At 42.6% G+C, this 22,964-nt stretch overlaps 1 protein-coding gene across 2 annotated transcripts in view; it reads left to right on the top strand.

Annotated features, from left to right (window-relative positions):
- The window catches only part of ikzf4 (IKAROS family zinc finger 4), a 129,685-nt gene that overhangs the window by 90,122 nt on the left and 16,599 nt on the right, over nucleotides 1-22,964 (top strand). For both annotated transcript variants that reach the window (XM_085972819.1, XM_085972818.1), the window contains exons 4-5: nucleotides 7,888-8,148; nucleotides 10,173-10,340. In XM_085972819.1, coding sequence (XP_085828945.1) covers nucleotides 7,888-8,148; nucleotides 10,173-10,340 — 429 coding nt within the window. The remainder of the gene's footprint in view (nucleotides 1-7,887; nucleotides 8,149-10,172; nucleotides 10,341-22,964) is intronic.

The raw sequence follows: 22,964 nt of genomic DNA, 5'->3' as shown, positions 1-22,964 counted from the left end.
TTCTGCTGTTCCTGTACTATACTGTTTTCTACTAATTTGACATTTGCTGACATGAGGTAGTATGGTAGTACAAGAGGCTTCCCAGGTTTGTTTAGAAAAGGAAATTACGAAAGTGGACTTCACTCAAGTTAAAATTTTCCTGTTCAAATCCATAGAACTTGCTCATTTAGTTTGGATTCCAAAAGACCAGCATCTTTGAGCTGACTCTTGGTGCTTACGCTACTCAACCATGCTCCTTTATCCTGTTGGCAGAATCGTGTACACTGTTTTTCATGAGTTACCCTGCAGTCCACTTCCACCTCTGTAACTGCCCACTATCGTAACATTGCTCAGCTCTGTTCCTGCCTCAGCCCATCTGCTGAAACCCTCGTCTGCGAATTTGTCTCCTCCGGACTCGACTGTTGCACTGCTCTCCCACTGGCCTCTCATCTTCCACCCTTCATAAACTTAAGCTCATCCAAAACTCTGCTGCCAGAATTTTATCCCACACGAAGTCCCGCTCATGCATCACCCCAGTGCTCATTGGCTCCTGGCCTGCCAACGCCTAGTGTTACATCCCTTCAGCGCCTCTCTGCTCTTCATCTCTGTAACCATCTCCAGCCCTCTGCGTTCCTCCAACTCTGGCCTCTTGTGCATCCCCCACTCCCTTCGCCCCACCACTGGCGGCCGTGCCTTCAGCCGCCTAGGCCCCACGTTCTGTAATACCCTTCCTAAACCCCTCTGTCGCTCCACCTCCCTCTCTTCCTTTAAGACCCTCAAAAAAAAAAAAAAAAAACCTGACCAAGCTTAAAGCCACTTCTAATATCTCCTCCTTTGTTTTTCTTGGTTTGATTGTGCTTCTGTGAAGTGCCTTGGGATATTTCTCTACGTTAATGGCAAGTTGTTTACACTGTAGCCTTAGGGAGAGGGCTACAAATCCGTTTTGCACGTGGAGAGTTTTATAACAATTGGGTTTTTAATATTTGCCGAGGCCTCCATTTCACCATTACTTTGGTTGCCAGTGGGGCTTGCATTTTTGAGATGCTGTCCTAAAAATTCTTGTCCGATTCAGGGAGAAATGGCTCCCAAACAGTGCTTAGTGCATGCTCATACTCTGGAACACCCCAAGCAACAGCGTAACAATACAAGCCAAGGAAAAAGAAAAAAAAACAAAAGGCTTGCAATCGTGTAATGTTTCTCGGAAATATCTCTAAGTGCTTCACATACAAAGAATCACTTTGAAGTGCAGTGACTGTTTGTCGGCAACTGATGCAGCGAGTTGTGCAAAGCAAGAGCTGACGAGCGGCAATGAAACAAATGACCAATTAATCTGTGTTGTGGTTGAGCAAGCAATGTTAACTGGGACACCTGCCAAACTTGGTGTTTTTCAAACAATAACATGGAATCTTTAATGTCCACCAGAGCAGGCACATGGAGCTTCAGTTCAACATTTCGTCCAAAGGATATCACCTCTGACCGCGCAGCAGCGCCTTCGTACTGCACTGAAGTGTCGTCCTAGCTCGTGTGCTCAAGTCCCGCAGCGGGCTTAAACCCACAGCTGCCGTGGTGGGATTTGAACTTGCGTCTCCGGATCATTAGTCCAGGCCTCTGGATTACTAGTCCAGTAACATAACCGCTATGCTACCGTACCCCGATTCAAGATTCTTTATTTGCCATATGTAACTAGTACAATGGAATGCTTACTCCCCAATCACTCCCACAATAAAGCTGTGGGAGCTCACAGAGACACGTCAGCTATTTTTACAGCGCCGTGTTCAGAAAGTCAATTCTTTGGCATCCAGTGGCAGTGGGAGCACGATGTCCCTCAGCCGCTCCGTCCTCCTCGTCACCGCGGCCTCCTCCTCACTGTTGTCGGCTCGGCTCCACGTGCGGTGGCCTGCTTCTCCCACTCACCCTCTGGCCACCATTCCCGGCTCCCCTCCTCCCAGTCATGGAATTAGCAAATGTGCAATGCCTATCCTAAAAGAAAAGAGAGAAGTGTGGAATTTTTGATCATTTAAAAGACATACAGGCAGTTAAATGACAAATGGCTATAGCCTAATAAGTTGAGACAAAATTAAGATTGGTGAGACCACCTTATAGTGAAATAGTTTACACTGTTATATCAAGACATAAAGCAGCCAAGATTTGATACAACTAATACAATATGAACTAATGGTGTTCTTTATTTTAAAAAGGTTTACTTAAAAGCGCACATTACCATTGGTTACTTGATGTCACAGTATTTGCTCCATATATGGCGAGTTTATTTTATTTGTTGGTTGCAAATTTTTCCCTGCAAAATTTAGCTGACTTCTGTGGCTGCCCATATATATCTATAAATTTTGTTAAAGCAGTTTTAGTTGGCGTGCCTTGGTCAGTCTTAAATTAAGACCACAGATATGGAGTATAACTTGATGGAATTCCTTCCTCCCTCTCTCTCTCTCTCTCTCTCTCTTTTTTCTCTCTCTCCATTGTGTTTAAAGAAGAGCTGTAAGGCTGGTCTCCAGGGTTAGTGGTCTGACTTGTGAGCAAAGAAAGGAGAAACTTGGGCTTTTCAGTCTTGATGAGGGACTTATTGAGAGGTGATCTTAGAGGCACATGCGATAGTAAACGGTATGAAAAAGGAAAAACCGGAAAATTACATCAAATTAAATTGAGAGGACAAGGGGACACGGGTTCATACTAGTACAAGGCAAGTTTAGGACTGATGTTTAAGGCTAAAGGGATATGGGGAGAAGGCAGGGACAGGGTACTGAATTTGGATGATCAGCCATGATCTCATTGAATGGCGGAGCGGGCTTGAGGGGCCAAATGGCCTACTCCTGCGCCTATCTTCTATGTTCGGAAGTTCTTCAGTGATGAATATGTGGAATGGAATCCCGGATACAGTAGTGGAGGGAAGAATAATTTAAGACCCAATTGGATGCCATAATCAGGACACGTTCGGGCCATTCTGGATGGGTAAGCTGAGATGGGCTGAAAGTTTTTCCTCATCTGTAATGACCTTGTGATTTTAAAACCAATTAAGTTGGGGCCTTTAATACTTGCTCTCGGAATTGTGGCAGGAATGTTTTTTCTACCACTTCAGAGTTCTAACCTTGTGTCAAGTACAGCAACATTCTGTGCTAATTTGTTGAAAGCTGTCTAGGTCTATATGCTCATTTTATTAAAAAGAACAGTGAAAATGTGCACTGTACTGTGTAAACTTTCCAATAAGTCTGTTTTGTATAAAATTAAAGTTGGTTTCTTTGCTCAGGCAGTTCAAATACAAGGTACAGTTTGAGATGTTAAATTTTTATGGTTAAGTGTGAGGAGCACAGAAATCCAAATTGATCATTTCAAGTTAAGTTTCTGTAATATTTTCCAATTTACTAACGTGTAGCAAAATTATTGGTCAGTATCGTATGAGCGGAGCAATGTGCTGTGTCATGAAGGGAGGGGGAGTGTTTGAGGTTCAAATGCACAGTGCGTTCTGTACTGTTGGAAGGTTCTGAAGAGGGAGCGTAAAGGAAATAGGCAGCTGAGTCACCCCAGGATGATCTTGGAGTTCTTCCCGTCTTAAAAGCAGTATTGTTAAAGCCAGGGAACATGTCACATAGTTGCCTTTTGGCCCTCAAAATGATGTGTGCAGTGGAAGGAATGTGAGAAAGATTAAAAATGGGAGAGAAATTTCTTCACTCAGAGGGTGGTGAATCTTTGGAATTCTCTACCCCAGAGGGCTGTGGAGGCTCAGTCGTTGAGTATATTCAAGACCGAGATCGAGAGATTTTTGGATATTAAGGGAACCAAGGGATACGGGGGGAGGTGGAGCTGAGGTAGAAGATCAGCCGTGATCTTATTGAATGGCGGAGCAGGCTCGAGGGGCCGAATGGTCTTATGAGATGACTGACTTAGTAGTGGATATGGACACAGCTTGGTGTAACACAAAGCCACACAAACCCGAAGGTTCCAGGTTTGACTCCCAGTCTGTGCCCCATTAGGCGAACTTGGCAGTAGGCATGCGAGCCTCAGAGCTCCTGGGCTGGGCAGGGAATAAAACCAGCCATGATTCCTGCTCCAGACGCTCCTATATGGTGAGTGCAGGAGTGAGCTCCGGTGTGATATTCATTTTACCCCCCACCCCCCTTTAGTTCTTCCCTTCATCCTCTCCCCGAATCCGCCTTTTTAAAAAAAAAAAGATCAAATGAGCTGTTAGCACTCTCTGTCAAAGCCCACACATGAATAGCCACTTGAACAAGGCACTGCCAGCAACTGTGGAACCATATCGCAGCCAATACCGGCATCTTCACAAGAGGAGAAAATGGGAAAGAAGCAAATAGGTAGAAAGAAATGGAGCTGGAAAAGATGACCTGCATTTTAAATGGCAGGTTATTTATTTATTTTTTGCTCCTTATTTTGGAGAGTTCCAGTTGGTTCTCAGCAGGCATTTATTACAGTATTAGTGGTCTGCTACCATGGCAAATGCACTGGTTGCCATGACAGTTTTTGAATTGGATATTTTAATACACAAAGTAGACAGTCTTTTTTTATTATTCGGACTAATTTTGCATTCATAGAACTGAAAGGCCAAGGATTGTGGGAATTGCACTGCGGGAATGGTTTGTTGATTTTTGTCAGTTGGTATCCTGTATGACTTGGGACTTCTAATACAATGACAAATTGCATGGATACATTTCATCCACGGTGATATTTAATTTTGGGATTGAATCTGCTGTGTTGTGCCGTTTTCTTTTAAACTGAATGTATATGTGAATTTAAATCGAAAAACTCTCCTAGGCAGATGGAAAGAGATGTGAATTCTGAGAAACTGCATTTTGGGGGGTTTTTGTTACAAATTTGGCCCTGTTCTAATTGTAATCCTCTGTAATCCCATTGGCCCTCGCACCGCTTGTAGTGTCTAATAATGAATCTTTTAAGGAAAAATAAATTTCAAGTCGGAGTTAATTTATTTTAAAAAACCAGGTTATTGAAACATAGAAACATAGAAGATAGGAGCAGGAGTAGGCCATTCGGCCCCTCGAGCCTGCTCCGCCATTCAATGAGATTCATGGCTGATCATCCAAATTCAGTACCCTGTCCCTGCTTTCTCCCCATATCCCTTGATCCCTTTAGCCTCAAGAAATATATCTAACCCCTTCTTGAATATATTTAATGAATTGGCCTCAGCTGCCTTCTGTGGTAGAGAATTCCACAGGTTCACCACTCTCTGGGTGAAGAAATTCCTCCTCCTCTCTGTCCTAAATGGCTTACCCCTTATCCTTAGACTGTGACCCCCGGTTCTGGACTCCCCCGCCATCGGGAACATCCTTCCTGCATCTAGTCTGTCTAGTCCTGTTAGAATTTTATACGTTTCAATGAGATCCCCTCTCATTCTTCTAAACTCCAGCGAGTATAAGCCTATTTTGCTTGCTCTTAATTTTAATTTTTTTGTTGTTAACTGCTCGCTACCAAAGTGAAGTTTAAAGAAGCCTTTTTATACTATCAAATTTTATAGTGGTCCAGAATACAGCACGGATTGTATCACGTGGTCACTCTCGAGACTGATTCTATGTAGTAGTTGCTGGACTTGCATCCAGAGGGCATGAATTACAATCCCAGTCTTGACTGTTCTAATGCCCACAATGAGTGTTCTGTGACTGGTTGTGGGAAAGAAATGGGAATGGGGCTTTTCTGCAAAACCATGCTTTCTGCTGACCAGATAGAAGTGGTATTGATGGCTGCTGTGGAGAAGGCAATAGTCCAAACTGGCCAATTTCCTGGCTGAAAGATGAACATTGATAGATGGTAAAAGCAAAATACTGCAGATGCTGGAAATCTGAAATAAAAACAGACAATGCTGGAAATACTCAGCAAGTCGGGCAGCATCTGTGGAGAGAGAAACAGAGTTAACGTTTCAGGTCGATGACCCTTCGTCAGAACTGGAAAAAGCTGGAGATGGAACAGGTTTTTAAGCAAGTGAAGGGGCAGGGAAAGGGGGGAGGGGAAAAGAACAAAAGGGAAGGTCTGTGATAGGATGGAAAGCAGGAGAGATTAAGAGACAAAAAATGGACGATGGTGCAAGGCAAAAGGAGATGGTAATGGGACAAGTTAAGAAACAAAGGATGGCTCTAGATGAAGTGTAAATGGCACTGGCAGAATGAAAGACAGCTACCGTGTGGGAGAGAGGAAAAAAAATTGATGGATGGCAACTGTGGGGGAGCCTAGTTCTCCTGAACAATTTGATCTTTAATGGTGTACTTCCAGACTTTTGGATTATTCTAATGGCTTATGTCTCGAATAGCACTTGTAGATGGCTTGTTACTGTCACCTCTAGGATCTGGATTTCCACACAGTCCAAACTGCAGGAGTGAATGTCTCTCCTGCATGAAATGGTTTTGAACAGTGTCGACCATTTCCTGGAAGGGATAGGTCCGTAGCACAAAAGTGCTCCCAACTCTGCGAACAGACTTGGCTGTATGGACATTTCACCTTGGTGCTTATTTGGGGCAGCATACAGGGACCGTAAAATTGCATTTGTCTATACTGTATACGACGTGAGTGCTGGATGCCGACACGGGTAACAAAAGTAGAAAAGTGTTTCATTTTCCAGCACTGATGTGTATTACTTTGGCCAGCACAAAACTATAAATAGTACTGTACTGAAAATGTAGAAATTAGACAAAATACTTTGAACGCTGGAAGGTAGCAAACCTTGTGTGACTCTCCTCTCCCTTTTAAATTACATTACCTGTTAGTAACAGGTAATGTAATTTAAAAGGGAGAGGAGAGTCACACAAGGTTTGCTACCTTCCAGCGTTCAAAGTATTTTGTCTAATTTCTACATTTTCAGTACAGTACTATTTATAGTTTTGTAATTATTAAAACAAGCCAAGTAAGAAGATAAACATATATTGATTAAGAAATTCCTTAATAATTAAGATTCCATCTCTGTTAGTAATTTTAAGAGAGGACCTGTGGGGAAAAAAAAAAAAGAAAGAAATACAAAAAAAACAATATTATGCTAGCATGTGCTTTTTTGGGCAAAATTCCCAAGCTAAACTTCCCGTGGAAAATGTCCGGAAATTTACCGGAAACTTTCCACCCCTTTGCAACCCTACCTGTTACATTCACTCATTATCGATTGTGGTTGTGGAAAAATTCATGCTCCGTGTTCACTGGTAAGCTGTTGGGTGGGTTGTTTCACAGTGGTTACAGGAGGCTCCATTTTAACTGTAGTGTATATTTTTCTTTGTCCTGTCACTTATACCAAGTCTTCTCTTTATCTCAGCGAGTGCTCTCTTCCTTTCCAAATGCTTCTGCTGCCTTAGCCATGCCACAGTTTTTTTTTGTCTGCTACTCCAAGTCATTATCATCCTATCATTTACCTTTGATAGTTCTTGTTCATTACTTAAGAGTCCAATTCTGTCTATTTCCAAACTGTGTTCTTTGAGTGGAGCTTTCACCTCCCTTTTATCCCAATTATTGCTTCATTCTAGGGAGACGTCTTCTAGCTCTGCTATCGTATCATCAAATGTTGCCGAAGAATTACTTATTTGCAGTTACATGGATGAATAAAATGGCGTGTGTGTGTTTTTGTGTGCTTGTGTTTTTATTTATATATGTATGTTCATTGTGTGCTCATAAGCTGAAGGACAACAGTGCTGTAGAATTGGATTCCCCCCCCCCCCCCCCCACCTTTTCTGTACGCAATAATCTCCCAGTTGAGGTTTGGCACAGGTCCTCTAATGCTGGCTCCTCTCTTGCTTCAAACTTACAAATGTTTGGCTAAGGGTACTCCATGAGGGTTCACAAAATTTGGTTGCTGCACACTAGTTGCCAGCTGGCCCGTCTTGAACAGCGCCCGTACCTGGTGTCTAGCCCTGTCGTCTTATGGCTCCATCTGACATTTCTGATGTTCATTTGCAGCCAACTCCATCAAGGTTGAGATGTACAGCGATGAAGAGGCAGGGAGGCTTCTGGCACAGGAGGATGGCGCTAGTGATAAAGATGAAGCAGTCATTGCGGATGAGTCTTTGTCGGACCCGCTAGGATTCTGTGAGGGCACGGGGCAGGGACCTCATTCTCCTGGAGGGATTCGCCTTCCTAATGGAAAACTGAAGTGTGATCTATGCGGAATGGTCTGCATCGGACCGAATGTTCTTATGGTACATAAGAGGAGCCACACTGGTAAGTATGTTTACACAAGTAAGGAAATGGAGTGGCATGTAGTGGGGCTTAAAGTCTCTATCTGTGGTGGCAGTTGTTTGAACTCACTTGTGATTTATTTGCCCGTGAAGTTTGGCCAGTTATTTCTGTCCCTGGGAGCCTCCGGTTAAAGGAGCAGACAAATGGAACTGTCGTGTCCACACCACTCTGGCAGCTGAACATTTTGAGGACTATAGAGCTCAGCTTGCATATATTTGAGGAGTCCTTCAAAAACATTTAGCAAATATTCTTGGAGCATCTTTTTTTTGGGGTTCTGCTTTTGCATTTGCCATTTGCACTTTTTTTTTCTTCTCCTCTCAATCCATTTGAGGACTACAGCAACATATCTGTGCAAAATCAAAAATGTAACCAGCTTGGGCACAATTTAGCTTCAAGTGAGTCCCACGGCGCTAAGTTACCACTAAATTCAGTGAAGCCCCATGGATGGCTCGCGTGGGAAATGGAAATATTGCACTGATGCAGCTGGGGTGGTTCTCCTACGGTTGGAGTTAAAGTGCATTGAGGCAGAGCGAGCTTTATCCTGCAGCAGACCTGCGCTATATCAGACCTGGGGGTGGCAGATACAAGTCTTTTTATAAAAAATAAAAAATTTCAAAAAAATAAAAAATCCTTTTCCCAGTATTGATGTCCCTCAGCAAGAGCACAACATTTATTAGAAACAATTACAATGGTTTGTTTGCTTATTACCAGAATGCTGTGTTTACAGAATGTATGTTTAATGAAATTTGATTTCTATTAATTTTTGACCGATGTGTGGCAAGAAAGCGGAGAGGGCCTTTCAGTGCTCAAGAGGGTTAGATTTTTTTTTTCTCTCTCCTTTTTGTTTTCTTACTTGCTAATTTTTCCTCTGGTTCTTTTTTCTGGGCACATCTAACTGCAACTTGAACTGGCTAGAATTGAGCAGCTCGTGGATTCGTAATCATATCTTTGCAGGTCAGGATACCTGATGCTGGTGCTCAAACCCTTAAGATCTTGAATGCTCAAATAGTAATTATGATACCTTTTGTCTGTTTTCTGTTGTATTTAGTACATTTAGTAAATGCTGCTAGGACCATACTGTATCTGAGATGGGTCATCCTGGTAGCTTCTTCCAGGTTAGGCTTGACAACCTGATCAACTATTCAGCATGACACTAAACTGAGTACGCAGCTAATCATATTGGTAATAGACTTATTGGATCCTTCCAAAGCAATTTTAAATTTGGCGATCTATACGATAACCAATTTTGACCGATGGGCGGTCTGAAGGTTGGGGTTGGTAGTGTGTCAGATTCAAACACCTTCACTTTTTTTTTGATACAGTGTCAGCCTGGCTCTGTTTGGCAGAATTCGTGCCTCAGCAGGTTCTGGATTTGAACCCATTCCAGGACTTGAGCACAAAATCTAGGCTGCAGCACAAAGCGGGTGCTGCATAGTCAGAGGTGCGGTTTATTGGTTGAGACAATAAACCAAGGCTCCATCTGCCTATTCCAGTGGTACAGGTGGATGTTGAATCCAGTGGCACTATTTAAAGAAGAGCAGGGAGTTTACCAAGCGTCCTGGCTAACTTCTGTTCCTCGACACCGCCAAAAATATTAACTGGTCATTCATCTCATTTACTGTTTGGGGGTCCTTGCTGTGCGTAAAATGGCTGCATTCGCCTACACGTGTCTGTACTTCAAAGCAATTCATTGTATGTGAAGCGCTTTGGAATGTCCTGAGCGACATCATAAAGCATTATATGAATGCAAATGATTTATTTTGTTTACTATCGTTACTTGTTCAAATGAACAAGTTTCAAACCGTCAGTTGCGTTCCAAATGAAGTATGACCTGTACATCACTTTGAATTCCAGAAATTGGAAAATCCTTTGTTTTCCAGCATGGTCATCCTTCATCTTAATGAACACAAAGATGTTATGTCGAAAAGCTGATTTTTTTTTTTAAAGTCTATTTTTTTTTTTCTCTTCCTCGCGCTTTGACCTTTCTGCCTATCTTTCTTCCTCAGGTGAACGCCCCTTCCATTGTAACCAGTGTGGAGCCTCGTTCACACAGAAGGGAAACCTCCTGCGGCACATCAAATTACACTCTGGGGAGAAGCCGTTTAAATGTCCGTTCTGTAATTATGCCTGTCGGAGAAGGGATGCACTCAGCGGACACCTCCGAACACATGCAGGTTGGTGGGTGGAATCTTGCAAGGAGCATGGAGAGAAAAGTGAACTTTTATTTTTTTTTAAAATATCTTAACCGTCTCTTGCACAACAGCTGTTTCAAAGATTAAAGAAGAAATTGAGTAAATAGACTTTGAGGACAATGGAATTATGTTTAGGGGAGGGGTAAGGTGCAGGAATCAGCTTACTCTAGGTCTCCACTTCTGTTCTGTGACCATAGCTTGCTGCAAAGGTTATTTTAAAAAAATCAATGTAACCAGGGCGTATTTGAGATTTTTTTTAAAATTGAAGAAAATGTATGACATGCCGTTAATTGCAGTATGCTTCTTTAGTAGTGTTCTCTTAAAGGTCATCTGTTTGAGGCTCTCTGATGGTTCTGTGGGTATATGCACTGACTTGTTTGCTACTGATCCATACAGATCAGGAAGATGCCAGTTTTGATTCCTGGGTGGCGGTGTTATAGCTGATCTCTGTCAGCGTGTCTCCAATTGACCTCCGCTTCCTCGGGATAGGGAGGGGCAAATTGCTCCGAGTTCCTGCTCCTATCGTTATCCAGTGACCCCCCCCCCCTTACTGGAAATTGCATATGTATGCATGCCAAGTGAGGACAGAATCCGGCTTGGCTGCGACACTGTCCATGGTCATGGTCAAGTCGCCTGCTGATGTTCAGCATTGTAGCTCACACATGCCAACACTTCTGTAACTATACCCCAGCAAGAGCTGTTGCCTTCAGCGCATATTTGGTTGTGGGGTGGGGGAAATCAGTGGTCATCTCATCTTGCAGGGGACATGACTCAATAATCACCGATGCTTGCAGGAGAGAAGGCGAGCTAGATTGGTATGAAGCGGTTAGGTGACCCCCCCAAAGCTTGGGTCTTGAAAACCTGTAAATGCAAAACTCAAAGTTTTGAACATAAAACTGAGTCTCGAGCAAAGCTATAGATGAGAAGTTTTTCCCCCATGTAGAGTCGTAGATAAGTGGAGTAGACTTGGCAAAGGCAGTTAATAGTATGTATTCACTGTAAAAGAGCTTGGTTAAATATCTAGTTAAGAACTAGACTGAAGGGTTATCAGGATATGAGCAAAATGAGCTGGGTAATTACTGGATGGAACATAATGGTTCTTGTACTGCTAGCACCATGGAAATATCCTCGTGAAATGCAACTAGCTAGAATTGAGTGGTGCGGGTTGTAATGTTGGTTTGATATCCTGGAGTTTTGCAAGATTACCATTGACAATCCAGGAGATATGTGTTTTATCTTGGAAACTCTTATCTGTGGTTTCCCATTTCCCCAGGGAAATGAAGTAGAATCTATAAGAATACCAATTAATATGTGATCTGTTGAAAGAACAGCTTGATGGCTAAGTGGCTGTTCTTCCAAATATTTTGCTCTAAGTGCAGACACACAGTTTAGTTATTGTATGTAACTGTTTTTTAAAGCGAGAAAACTACCTAAAGAACATTTTCCAGTTGGAATCTTTTTACAAGGTTCCGTGACGTAAACATGCCCTCGGGCGCTAACTGAAATCATTTGTGCTAGTTGGTTGTGTTTTGCAGTTCTCAAATAGAGATCACTGTGGTATTTTCATTCTTGCCAATCGAGCAGGTGCCGCATTTTCTGTTGAAACAGATGCCGAGAGAGGGGGGGAAAAAATCCCCTATTTAAAAAATAAAAAAAAAGTCTGACTTTACCTAACGCAGCCATGCTGGCTAGCAATTCACAAGATAAAATCAACTGGGTTGCAAATACATGCTTTATTTTTTTTTAATTAAGTAAAAGTGCATTTCAGCCTCGAGCCTAAGGGCTACCTTGATCCTGAATATTGAATATTTAATGTGGATGGGGAGTTGTTAATAATGCGCAGAATGATGGAAAACCCATCTTTTATTTCGGTTAAAACAAAAACTTCTTTGAATTCAGCAGCGCATAACTTCTTCCACCTTGGGGACTGGAAAGTCCCCTCCTTTTATATTAAGAGAGAACTTATGTTAATTATATAGCGCCTTTTACTGCCTCAGGACGTCCTACAGCGCTTCACAGCCAATGGGGTTGAACGTACAATGCTTGTGCAAATGATCAGAGAATCTTGCAAGGGGTTTTCAATGTTACTTTATTATGTGCTTCGCTTTATTAAATTATTTCTTGACCGGAAAGTAATTTTGGGATACAATTACTCGACGTCTTCCTGCAATCCACCCGAGATCCTAAAATATTATAATTCCATTCACAGTTGTGTAACTCATCCTGATGAATGACTAGTGAGGGAAATGCTTTGTGAATATTTTGAATTTATTGGGGGAAGGAGGCTTATTCAGGAGATTAGTTTGAGCTGTTGGCTTGTACTGGGTCTGTCTTCCCTAATTGAAAATAATGAGCGCGCAAGTGTACATGCAAGTCCTGTGCCTGTCCTATTCAAGTACCATTGTGATCAGGCTAACGTCACTTTGCACTGTTGCGAGCAAGATGAGTGCCATTTATTTTAATGAATAATTTTAGTAGTACTGATGTAAAAATAATCAGTAAAGGTTTCTTGTAGCCTGGGTTATGTAATTGTTTTGTGGAGACCAGTGTTGAGCTGATGCTTCTGAATATAAATGGCAATTTCAGAAAATAGGCTTTATTTTGTGTACGTCCATTGTAATTGAATAGAAACTGAAAAAGTCTCAGTAGCTGTCTAAAAGGTGATTGGGCAGATGCAGTATAATGTGGATAAATGCGAGGTTATCCACTTTGGTGGTAAAAACAGGAAGGCAGCTTATTATCTGAACGGCAATAGATTGGGAGAAGGGGAAGTGCAACGAAACCTGGGTGTCCTTGTGCACCAGTCGCTGAAGGTAAGCACGCAGGTGCAGCAGGCGGTTAAGAAGGCAAATGGTATGTTGGCCTTCATAGCGAGAGGATTAGAGTACAGGAGCAAGGATGTCTTGCTGCAGTTGTACAGGGCCTTGGTGAAACCACACCTCGAGTATTGTGTGCAGTTTTGGTCGCCTTATCTGAGGAAGGATGTTCTTGCCATGGAGGGAGTGCAGTGAAGATTCACCAGACTGATGCCTGGGATGACGGGAATGAATTTGGATGATCAGCCATGATCTCATTAAATGGCGGAGCAGGCTCGAGGGGCCGAATGGCCTACTCCTGCTCCTATTTTTTTTTCTATGATTTGGTACTGCAACACTTCAACTGTAAATTCCTCTATCCAGATGGTAACATTTTACACAGCGTTCACTATTTTATCTCTGGAGATTTGATTTGTGCATTATATTTAACTCTTGAACTGTGTAAGTTTGATCACAAGATAATATTAGACCATTGTGGTGTTTGGTCAATTGTTTGAATTAAATTTTTCCTTTTGCTTTAAAACAATTTTTTAATAGTGAGAGGAGTTCTATCAATTCAAATCAAGTTTATATATTTTTGATTGAGTTATGGCTTATTGCTTTAAATTTGGTTACTCTTACTGGGAGATAACCTCATTTGAATTCCTGTATACTAATTTTAAACAAGAGGTATATCTCAAGCAGCATGCTGCCGGTTTTTTAGTTCTGCATTCGTTGGGCGAGAAGGACAAATACTGAAATACTCAGTGCTTAAGACAAAACCTCAAGTATAAATTGTCATAGGTGTTGGTCCAGGTGTAGTTGCAGTAAGAAAGTGACGTGAAGGGTCACATCTCATTATTTCTGTACCCAAGGAGGTAGAGGGTAAAAGTTCTGTAATCAAGTGTAATCTTCTGTTTTGGCTCTGCTACTTTGTACTTCGAATAAATCTCTTTTGTATACTTTATAGATTAAGTCCCACAGTCTTGATAGAGTGTTTGTTCTTTCACTATCCAAAGGCTAAAAGAACACAAGAAGGTCTGTAACAATCCAGTGACCTAATTACAGCAACAAGTGTTTCTGTTTGACCTTTGGGTCATGTTAAATTATCAGGTATTGGGTATATAAAGTCATAGAGTTTGTAGAGATAGAGGCCTTTGCTCTAGAGTATGAGAGAAGACTAAAACTGTAACAGCCACTTAGTTATTTTCCTGCAATGAAGCAAAGGTTACAAAAAGAATTTGTTCCATCTATGATTCACTTGCATTCAAAATTATTTCTCTGTAAACCTGCAGTAATGCCACAAATGCCTTTTTATTCCCTCCTGCAAATATCTTTCTGCGCTGCTGTCAGTAGACTGCAGAAGCCATTGACTACACTACTATTAAAAAAAAAAATCCAGCTTCAGTCCGCCCTCTTGTATTATATATTGCCATTAAACAGAGAGGTACTTTCATCATTGGTGGCAAAAACAGGAAGGCAGATTATTATCTGAATGGCAATAGATTGGGAGAAGGGGAAGTGCAACGAGACCTAGGTGTCCTTGTGCACCAGTCGCTGAAGGTAAGCATGCAGGTGCAGCAGGTGGTTAAGAAGGCAAATGGTATGTTGGCCTTCGTAGCGAGAGGGTTTGAGTACAGAAACAAGGATGTCTTGCTGCAGTTGTACAGGGCCTTGGTGAGACCACATCTTGAGTATTGTGTGCAGTTTTGGTCGCTTTATCTGAGGAAGGATGTTCTTGCCATGGAAGGAGTTCAACGAAGATTCACCAGGCTGATATCTGGGATGGCAGGAATGACGTATGAGGAGAGATTGGGACGATTGGGCTTGTACTCACTGGAGTTTAGAAGAATGAGAGGGGATCTTATTGAAACTTATAAAATTCTGACAGGACTGGACAGACTAGATGCAGGAAGGATGTTCCCGATGGTTGGGGAGTCCAGAACCAGGGGTCACAGTCTAAGGATAAGGGGTAAGCCATTTAGGACAGAAATGAGGAGGAATTTCTTCACCTAGAGAGTGGTGAACCTGTGGAATTCTCTACCACAGAAGGCAGTAGAGGCCAATTCATTAAATATATTTGAGAAGGAGTTGGATATATTTCGTAAGGCTAAAGGGATCAAGGGGTATGGGGAGAAAGCAGGTACCGGGTACTGTATTTGGATGATCAGCCATGATCGCATTGAATGGCGGAGCAGGCTCGAGGGGCCGAATGGCCTACTCCTGCTCCTATCTTCTATGTTTCTATCAAACATAAACTGTAACTATGCACTTAAAAGTTCCAAGTCTGAAATGTCCCCAATTTGCCATTGCACATGGTTTCTATATAGACCATGGCCAAAGCATAAAAGGTCTATCGAGTTATTTTCCACTCTGCATTATTCTTAACAAATCCATAAATGCAGTGTTTGTCGATATGTCTACAAATTCATTAAAATTAAAGCACAAAGGAAACTATTGGCACTAGGGTTGCAAAATTCCGGGAATTTTTAAAAGAGGAAACTTTCCATGGGAATTTTCGGAAATTTATGGGAATTTTGAGTTGTTTTGCACACTGATGGTTTTTGTCTCTGACCCTTATATTATCTTTGTCATCAAAATAGACATACTGTTCCATACAAATAAAAACAGGCTTTCAAAACTTTATTTAGGTTATAACTTTGAACTTTATTGAACCCCCACAAAAAAGACCCATCTAAAATAAAATAAAAAGAGCGTCAGCTTATTTAGCCTGTATTTTGTCCCTTTTGAGTCTTCTACTTTTGAGTCTTCTACTCATGAGTCTTCGGAGTCTTCTACTCATCATTGCTCCTCCTGATTCTCTGACTCTGGCTCTGACGTGTCCATTTCCTCCTCTGTGTCACTGTCTAGCTGTGTGGTGGACACTTCTGTATCTGGCTCAATAAGTTGTAGGTTCGCCCGGATAGCCACCAGTTTCTCCACTCTCTTGTTAGTCAGCCTGTTGCGCACCTTTGTATGCGTATTCCCAAAAAGTGACCAGTTTCGTTCAGAGGCCGCTGATGAAGGTGGGATTTGGAGCATCACCGATGCAATAGGTGACAGGGCCTCAGATGCACAAAGTCCCTTCCACCAGGTATGTGCACTGATATGCTTGCATGATTCCCATATCCCATCCCCATTCCAAAGACCTTGCTTGGTAGAGAACTTTGCCAGACTTCCCAGAACTTTGCCCACATCCAGATTGAGATGGTGTGAGAGGGTAGAATCACACTGTAAGCGCTGTTGATCTGTTCTCCGGAAAGTATTGGTCTCCCAACATGCTTTGGGTCCAGCATGTATGCTGCAGCATGAATCGGCTTGACACAAAATTCTTGACACGTCTGTATGAATTGAACAATTGCCTTCTCCTCTGCTTTGAGCAGCAGGGATGTGGGTAGGGCAATGCTGAATTGTTCTTTTAAATCAGCAAAAAGCCTGAGAACATCTGACGAGACAGCGTCATCTCCTTCAATCTGAGCAATTGCAGATGCTACTGGTGAGAGTAGTTTAAGGCTGCTAACCACTCTCTCCCAAAACACATCATTCAGCAGTATTTTCTTGATGGTGGTTTCCATATCCCCAGACTGGGATATTGCCATTTCTTGCAGCGACTCCTTACCCTCCAGAAGGCTGTTGTACGTTATGACACTGCCACCCCATCTAGTGTTGCTGGGCAGCTTCAGTGTGGTGTTCTTGTTCTTTGTCATTTGCTTGGAGTTATAGGTTGCTGCAACTACCTGTTTTCCGCTGACATACTTAACAACTTGCTTGGCTCTCTTGTACAGTGTTTCCATGGTTCTCAAACCCATGATGTCCTTGAGGAGCAGGTTGAGCCCATGAGCTGCGCACCCAATAGACCCAATGAGGGTACGCCTCCTCCACTTGAGCCCAAGCAGCCTTCATATTCGCAGCATTGTCAGTAACTACTGCAAAGACCTTTTGTGATCCAAGATCGTTGACGACCGCTTTCAGCTCATCAGCAATGTATGTGCCTGTGTGTCTGTTGTCCTTCGTGTCTGTGCTCTTGAAGAACACTGGGAGAGGAGTGGAGACGATGTAGTTTATGATGCCCTCCCCTCGTACATTTGACCACCCATCTGAGATAACTGCAACACAGTCTGCCATCTCTATCGTTTCCTTGGACTCTGTTATACTCGGTCTCCAGCAAATAAGTAGACCAAGCATGTCTGGTGGGAGGACAGTATGCAGGGCGAATAACATTGAAAAATCTCTTCCAGTACACATTGGCTGTGAGCATGAGGGGTGAGCCTGTCGCATATACAGCTCGAGCAAGGCACTCATCTGCATTCTTCTGGCTATGGTTATCCATCGTATCAAAGAACCTTCCAAGTGGGCCAGGAGTTGCTGATGATAAGGAGCCTGATGCTGAATGTGTCATAGAGGAGTCATAGAGTTTTACAGCACAGAAAGAGGCCCTTCGGCCCATCGTGTCTGCGCCGCCCATCCATCCCTGTCCAGTCTAATCCCATTTTCCAGCATTTGGTCCATAGCCTTGTATGCAATGGCATTTCAAGTGCTCATCCAAATGCTTCTTGAATGTTGTGAGGGTTCCTGCCTCTACCACCCTTTCAGGCATTGAGTTCCACATTCCAACCACCCTCTGGGTGAAGAAGTTCCTCCTCAAATCCCCTCTAAATCTCCTGCCCCTTGCCCTGAATCTATGCCCCCTTGTTATTGACCCCCCTACTAAGGGGAAAAGTTCCTCTTTATCTACCCTATCTATGCCCCTCATCATTTTGTACACCTCAATCAGGTCCCCCCTCAGCCTTCTTTGCTCCAAGGAAAACAACCCCAGCCTGTCCAGCCTCTCTTCATAGCTGAGGCGCTCCATCCCAGGTAACATCCTGGTGAATCTTCTCTGCACCCTCTCCAAAGCAATCACATCCTTCCTATAGTGAGGCGACCAGAACTGCACACAGTACTCCAGCTGTGGCCTCACCAGCGTTTTGTACAGCTCCATCCTAACCTCCCTGCTCTTATATTCTATGCCTCGGCTAATGAAGGCAAGTATCCCATATGCCTTTTTAACCACCTTATCTACCTGTTCCGCTGCCTTCAGGGATCTATGTACATGTACACCAAGGTCCCTCTGACCCTCTGTACTTCCTAGGGTCCTACCACTCATTGTGTATTCCCTTGCCTTATTTGTCCGTCCAAAATGCATCACCTCGCACTTTTCAGGGTTAAATTCCATTTGCCACTTTTCCGCCCATCTGACCAACCCGTTTATATCGTCCTGTAGCCTGAGGCTTTCCTCCTCGCAATTTACCACCCCACCAATTTTCGTGTCATCTGCGAACTTACTGATCATACCTTTTACATTCTCATCCAAATCATTTATGTAGATCACAAACAACAAGGGACCCAGCACCGTGAGGTACCCCACTGGACACAGGCTTCCAGTCACAAAAGCAACCTTCGACCATCACCCTCTGCCTCCTGCCACTCAGCCAGTTTAGGATCCAACGCGCCAAGGCACCCTGGATCCCATGGGCTCTTACCTTCTTGACCAGTCTCCTATGCGGGACTTTGTCAAAAGCTTTACTGAAGTCCATGTAAACCACATCCACAGCATTTCCCTCATCCACCCCCCTAGTCACCCCCTCGAAAAATTCAATCAGATTTGTCAGACATGATTTACCCTTGACAAAGCCATGCTGACTATCCCCGATTAATCCTTGCCTCTCCAAGTGGAGACTAATTTTGTCCCTCAGAATTTTTTCCAATAATTTCCCTACCACAGATGTTAGGCTCACTGGCCTGTAATTCCCTGGTTTATCCCTGCTACCCTTCTTGAATAATGGTACTACGTTAGCTGTTCTCCAGTCCTCTGGTACATCCCCTGTGGCCAGAGAGGTTCTGAAAATTTGTGTCAGAGCCCCTGCAACCTCCTCCTTTGCCTCCCACAGCAGCCTGGGATACATCTCGTCCGGGCCTGGGGATTTATCCACTTTTTGGCCTGCTAAAACCGCTAGCACCTCCTCCCTCTCGATGCTAATATGTTCAAGTATGTCACAGTCCCCTTGCCCGATTTCTATGTCTGCATCTTCTTTCTCCATAGTGAACACAGATGCAAAAAATTCATTTAAAACCCCACCTACCTCATCTGGCTCTACACACAGATTGCCACTTTGGTCCCTAATGGGCCCTACCCTTTCCCTGGTTATTTTTTTGCCCTTAATATACTTATAAAACATCTTAGGATTTTCCTTTATTTTGCTCGCCAGTGTTATTTCATGGCCCCTCCTCGCCCTCCTAATTTCTTTTTTAAGTACGCCCCTGCACTTTTTATACTCCTCTAGGGCTTCTTCCGTCTTTAGTCTTTTGTAACTGCCAAAAGCCCCCCTTTTATTCCTAATGCATTTTTGTATATCCCTTGTCATCCAAGGTTCCCTTTGCTTGTTGGTCCCACCCTTGACCTTTACAGGAACATGTTGGCGTTGTACTCTCTCTATTTCCCTTCTGAAAGTCTCCCACTGTTTTGATGTGGATTTTCCTATAAGTAGCTGCTCCCAGTCCACTTTGGCCAGATCCTGCCTTATCATATTAAAATCGGCCTTCCCCCGATGTGAACCATCATCTTCTTGAATGGAAGCAGAGGAACTCTGGGCTGACTGCTGTGAGCTTTGAGTGAAGTTGTTGCATCTTTGTGGCATTCTTTACATATGGCTTTGTACAGTGTTTGCACATGTACACAGTCTTTCCATTTTTAATGCCTGCGGTAAAATGCTTCCACACATCCGACAGTAAACGTGGCATTGTTCTATGCAAAGAAATAAAGGGCATTCGTCTGTGTCGAACTGCGGTCGATCAGCACGATTGCAACAGGGCGAGTACATTTTTCCTGATGCTCCATGTGATGGAAGCATGACCTGTGCACACACGACACTACATCACCAATAGAGGGAGCTAATCGCTCACCCACTCATCCAACCAATCAGGACACATTTGTTTACAGTCACACAAAACTTGTAATTATTAAAACAAGCCAAGAAGAGAAACATATATTGATTAAGAAATTCCTTAATAATTAAGATTCCATCTCTTAGTAATTTTAAGAGATGACCTGTGGGAGGAAAAAAAATGAAAGAAATACAAAAAAAAAAACAATATTATGCTAGCATGTGCTTTTTTGGGCTAAACTTCCCGTGGGAAATTTACCGGAAACTTTCCACCCCTTCGCAACCCGAGTTTCTATATAGACCATGGCCGAAGCATAAAAAGGTCTATGAAGGTATTTTCCACTCTGCATTACTCTTAACAAATCCATAAATGCAGTGTTTGTAGATATGTCTACAAATTCATTAAAATTAAAGCACAAAGGAAACTATTGGCACTGGTACCTTGTAAGTAATGTCAAGGCCGCACTCTTTAGTGACTGGTGCAAATTACTTTTAGCTTCTCTCTTGTACCTTATAATAGATGAACTTGATTAGAAGGCTGTAATTTAAAGTGACTCACCAGTGTCCATTGTTCTAATATGTATGAAGACCTGCTGGTATTGGGGAAAACGTAAGGAGTGGGCTGCTAATAGAGAGAGATCAGTTGCAAACTTGCTTAAATATATGGAATGATTATTTTTCAAAGTGAGATGCATTAAAATAGGTTACCGTTTTAAATCGGCATATGACTGAGCAAGACCTGACAGATCTAACTTATGAGTTAATTATATCCGCTTTCTCCACAACTGTTCTCACCTAAACCCATATCGGACCCTATTCAATGTGCCATTCGCACCACAAGCATGCGTTTTCATGTTTAAACTGTTTAGAACCAATATGGCAGACAGGTGGAATGGGTGATGTCACTGTTTCCAGTCGCAACACAATATGCAAATGCGACAGTGGATTCGTTTTTTTTTCTACATGTGAGGTAAGCATATTTTTTTCCATGGCTAACTTGTGGTATAAAGCTGGTTTACCGATAGGGGAAGCAATACTAGTGAAAGGTTAGCAATCGAGAGGAAAACTAAACAAGACTAACGTGTCCTGCAGATGTTGCTGAAGCGAGTTTGTGATCATGAAACCTTAACTGGTAAAATTTGTGTTTTTTTTACTACATCCTACTTTCTGCCTTTTGTGTGCTGTGCTACGTGTCTGGCCGACTGTCTGTAAACCATTGCCTGACTGTAATACCAGTTTCACAGCACGCAGTAGATGCTCCAAAGATCACAGTGTCAGAAGGTGCTGAAAATTCAGAAAGACTCTGTAATCTATTCATCTTGGAGGAATGCTCTTTCACTGTGACTACAAGATTGTAAGTTATGTTCTGATCAGTATTAGGATTCCTTGTACTCATTCACTGGTAACTAGACCTGTTGTATCTACTAATTGAAGATGTTTTGTCAGCATCTCTTGCTCACCCCCTTAGTTTGGTCATTTGTGGCTTTTGGGAACTCCTGGTTTAAGATTATAAATTTGAAATTGTTAAATTACTTTTAAACTGTTTATTTCAAGGTTCTTTACTTTCTTCCACCCTTCCTTCCCAGTTCTTTCCCCTTACTTTCCTGAAGATGGTGATTCATGCTGGTTTACATCCTTGAGAGCTGGCTGGCACCTCTCTGGTATCTTGCCCAAGTGACTATTCTTCACGTGAGATTGGACAGTGAGTTTTAGCAGAGTGGCATCACAGCTGAGCCTGATCCTGCCCTTCGCAGATGTCAACATGCACGTTTTCAGTGGGGCTTACTGGATAGTAATCAGTGATCGAGGCCGTGGCTGTTATTTTCCTTCTTCCTTTCACTAGAGACAGAGGCCAATTGTGCTCCCACTGCCACAATAACAAATTTTTAACCAACTCCAGCGAGACCAAATCTCCTAGGAATTTGGCAGAGAGGAGATTGGAGCTTCTTCAAACAACATGAAACTTTATAGAATTGTAGCATTCACACAGCAAACCAGTTTATAATTTATGTAAATTGCCAGAATCACTGGCACAGACTTGATGGACCCAACGGTCTGTTTCGATGCTGGAGCATTCTATGAAGCAACCGTGCTATCTCAATCTACATTTGTTGCGTTATTGCCGTCATATATTTTAAGTTTTTCTTTTTAAACTGCCGCTGGTCAAGTCTTTTAGAATTTCTTTCAGTTAAAGCCTTTAAGGATACACTTGTACCATATGTGCCTTTTTAATAAGTACTTCAGTGTAAATAAACTGTGTGCTGCTGAAGGGATTAAACTACAGAATGGGCAAAATATTCTTCTGCCATAATTTGGTGGTTGTGTTCAGAAGTGCTGTAATCTTTAAAAAGGAAACCTATTGCTAACAAAGACTGATCAACAGTCCAGGGTGGGGATGGTTAGTAAGAGAGTGGTTTGACAGTATGTATCAGATCATTAGCTGGATATTATGGCAAATGCAGCTACTGTGCTTCCCACACATTACCATTTTGTTTTTGAAGCGTTTAAAACCGGCTGTGTCCCGATTGCACAATGCGACGTGGTTTTAGCTGTGCCTCACTTTAAAGAGGTGGTGAGATTGTGTGCATCCTGTGGGGAAGTGCCTGGCCTACACTGAGCATCCCTCCATGGTTGAGTTTGAGGCTCACTCTGTAGGGGATGACAATAAGAACCTTTGCCCAGCTACTCCATGGTGTGGTTCATTGATGCTCAAGCTATCGCACCACTTTAAACGGGGATGTTTATAAAAAAAAAAAAACAGTTCTTTGGGAGCAAGATCTTGGTTATATTAGAATTCATGTGCCAATGTTAAATAGGATTGCAAATAATTTTGCAGGTGCAAAATTGCATTGCTTGCATCGTGTACATTTTCCATCGTAAAAATGTGC

The sequence above is a fragment of the Somniosus microcephalus genome, chromosome 33, assembly GCF_052327205.1.
Source record: "Somniosus microcephalus isolate GS21.2 chromosome 33, FLI_Smic_1.0, whole genome shotgun sequence".
Classification (NCBI taxonomy): domain Eukaryota; kingdom Metazoa; phylum Chordata; class Chondrichthyes; order Squaliformes; family Somniosidae; genus Somniosus; species Somniosus microcephalus.
This window is presented reverse-complemented; position numbering and strand designations above follow the sequence as displayed.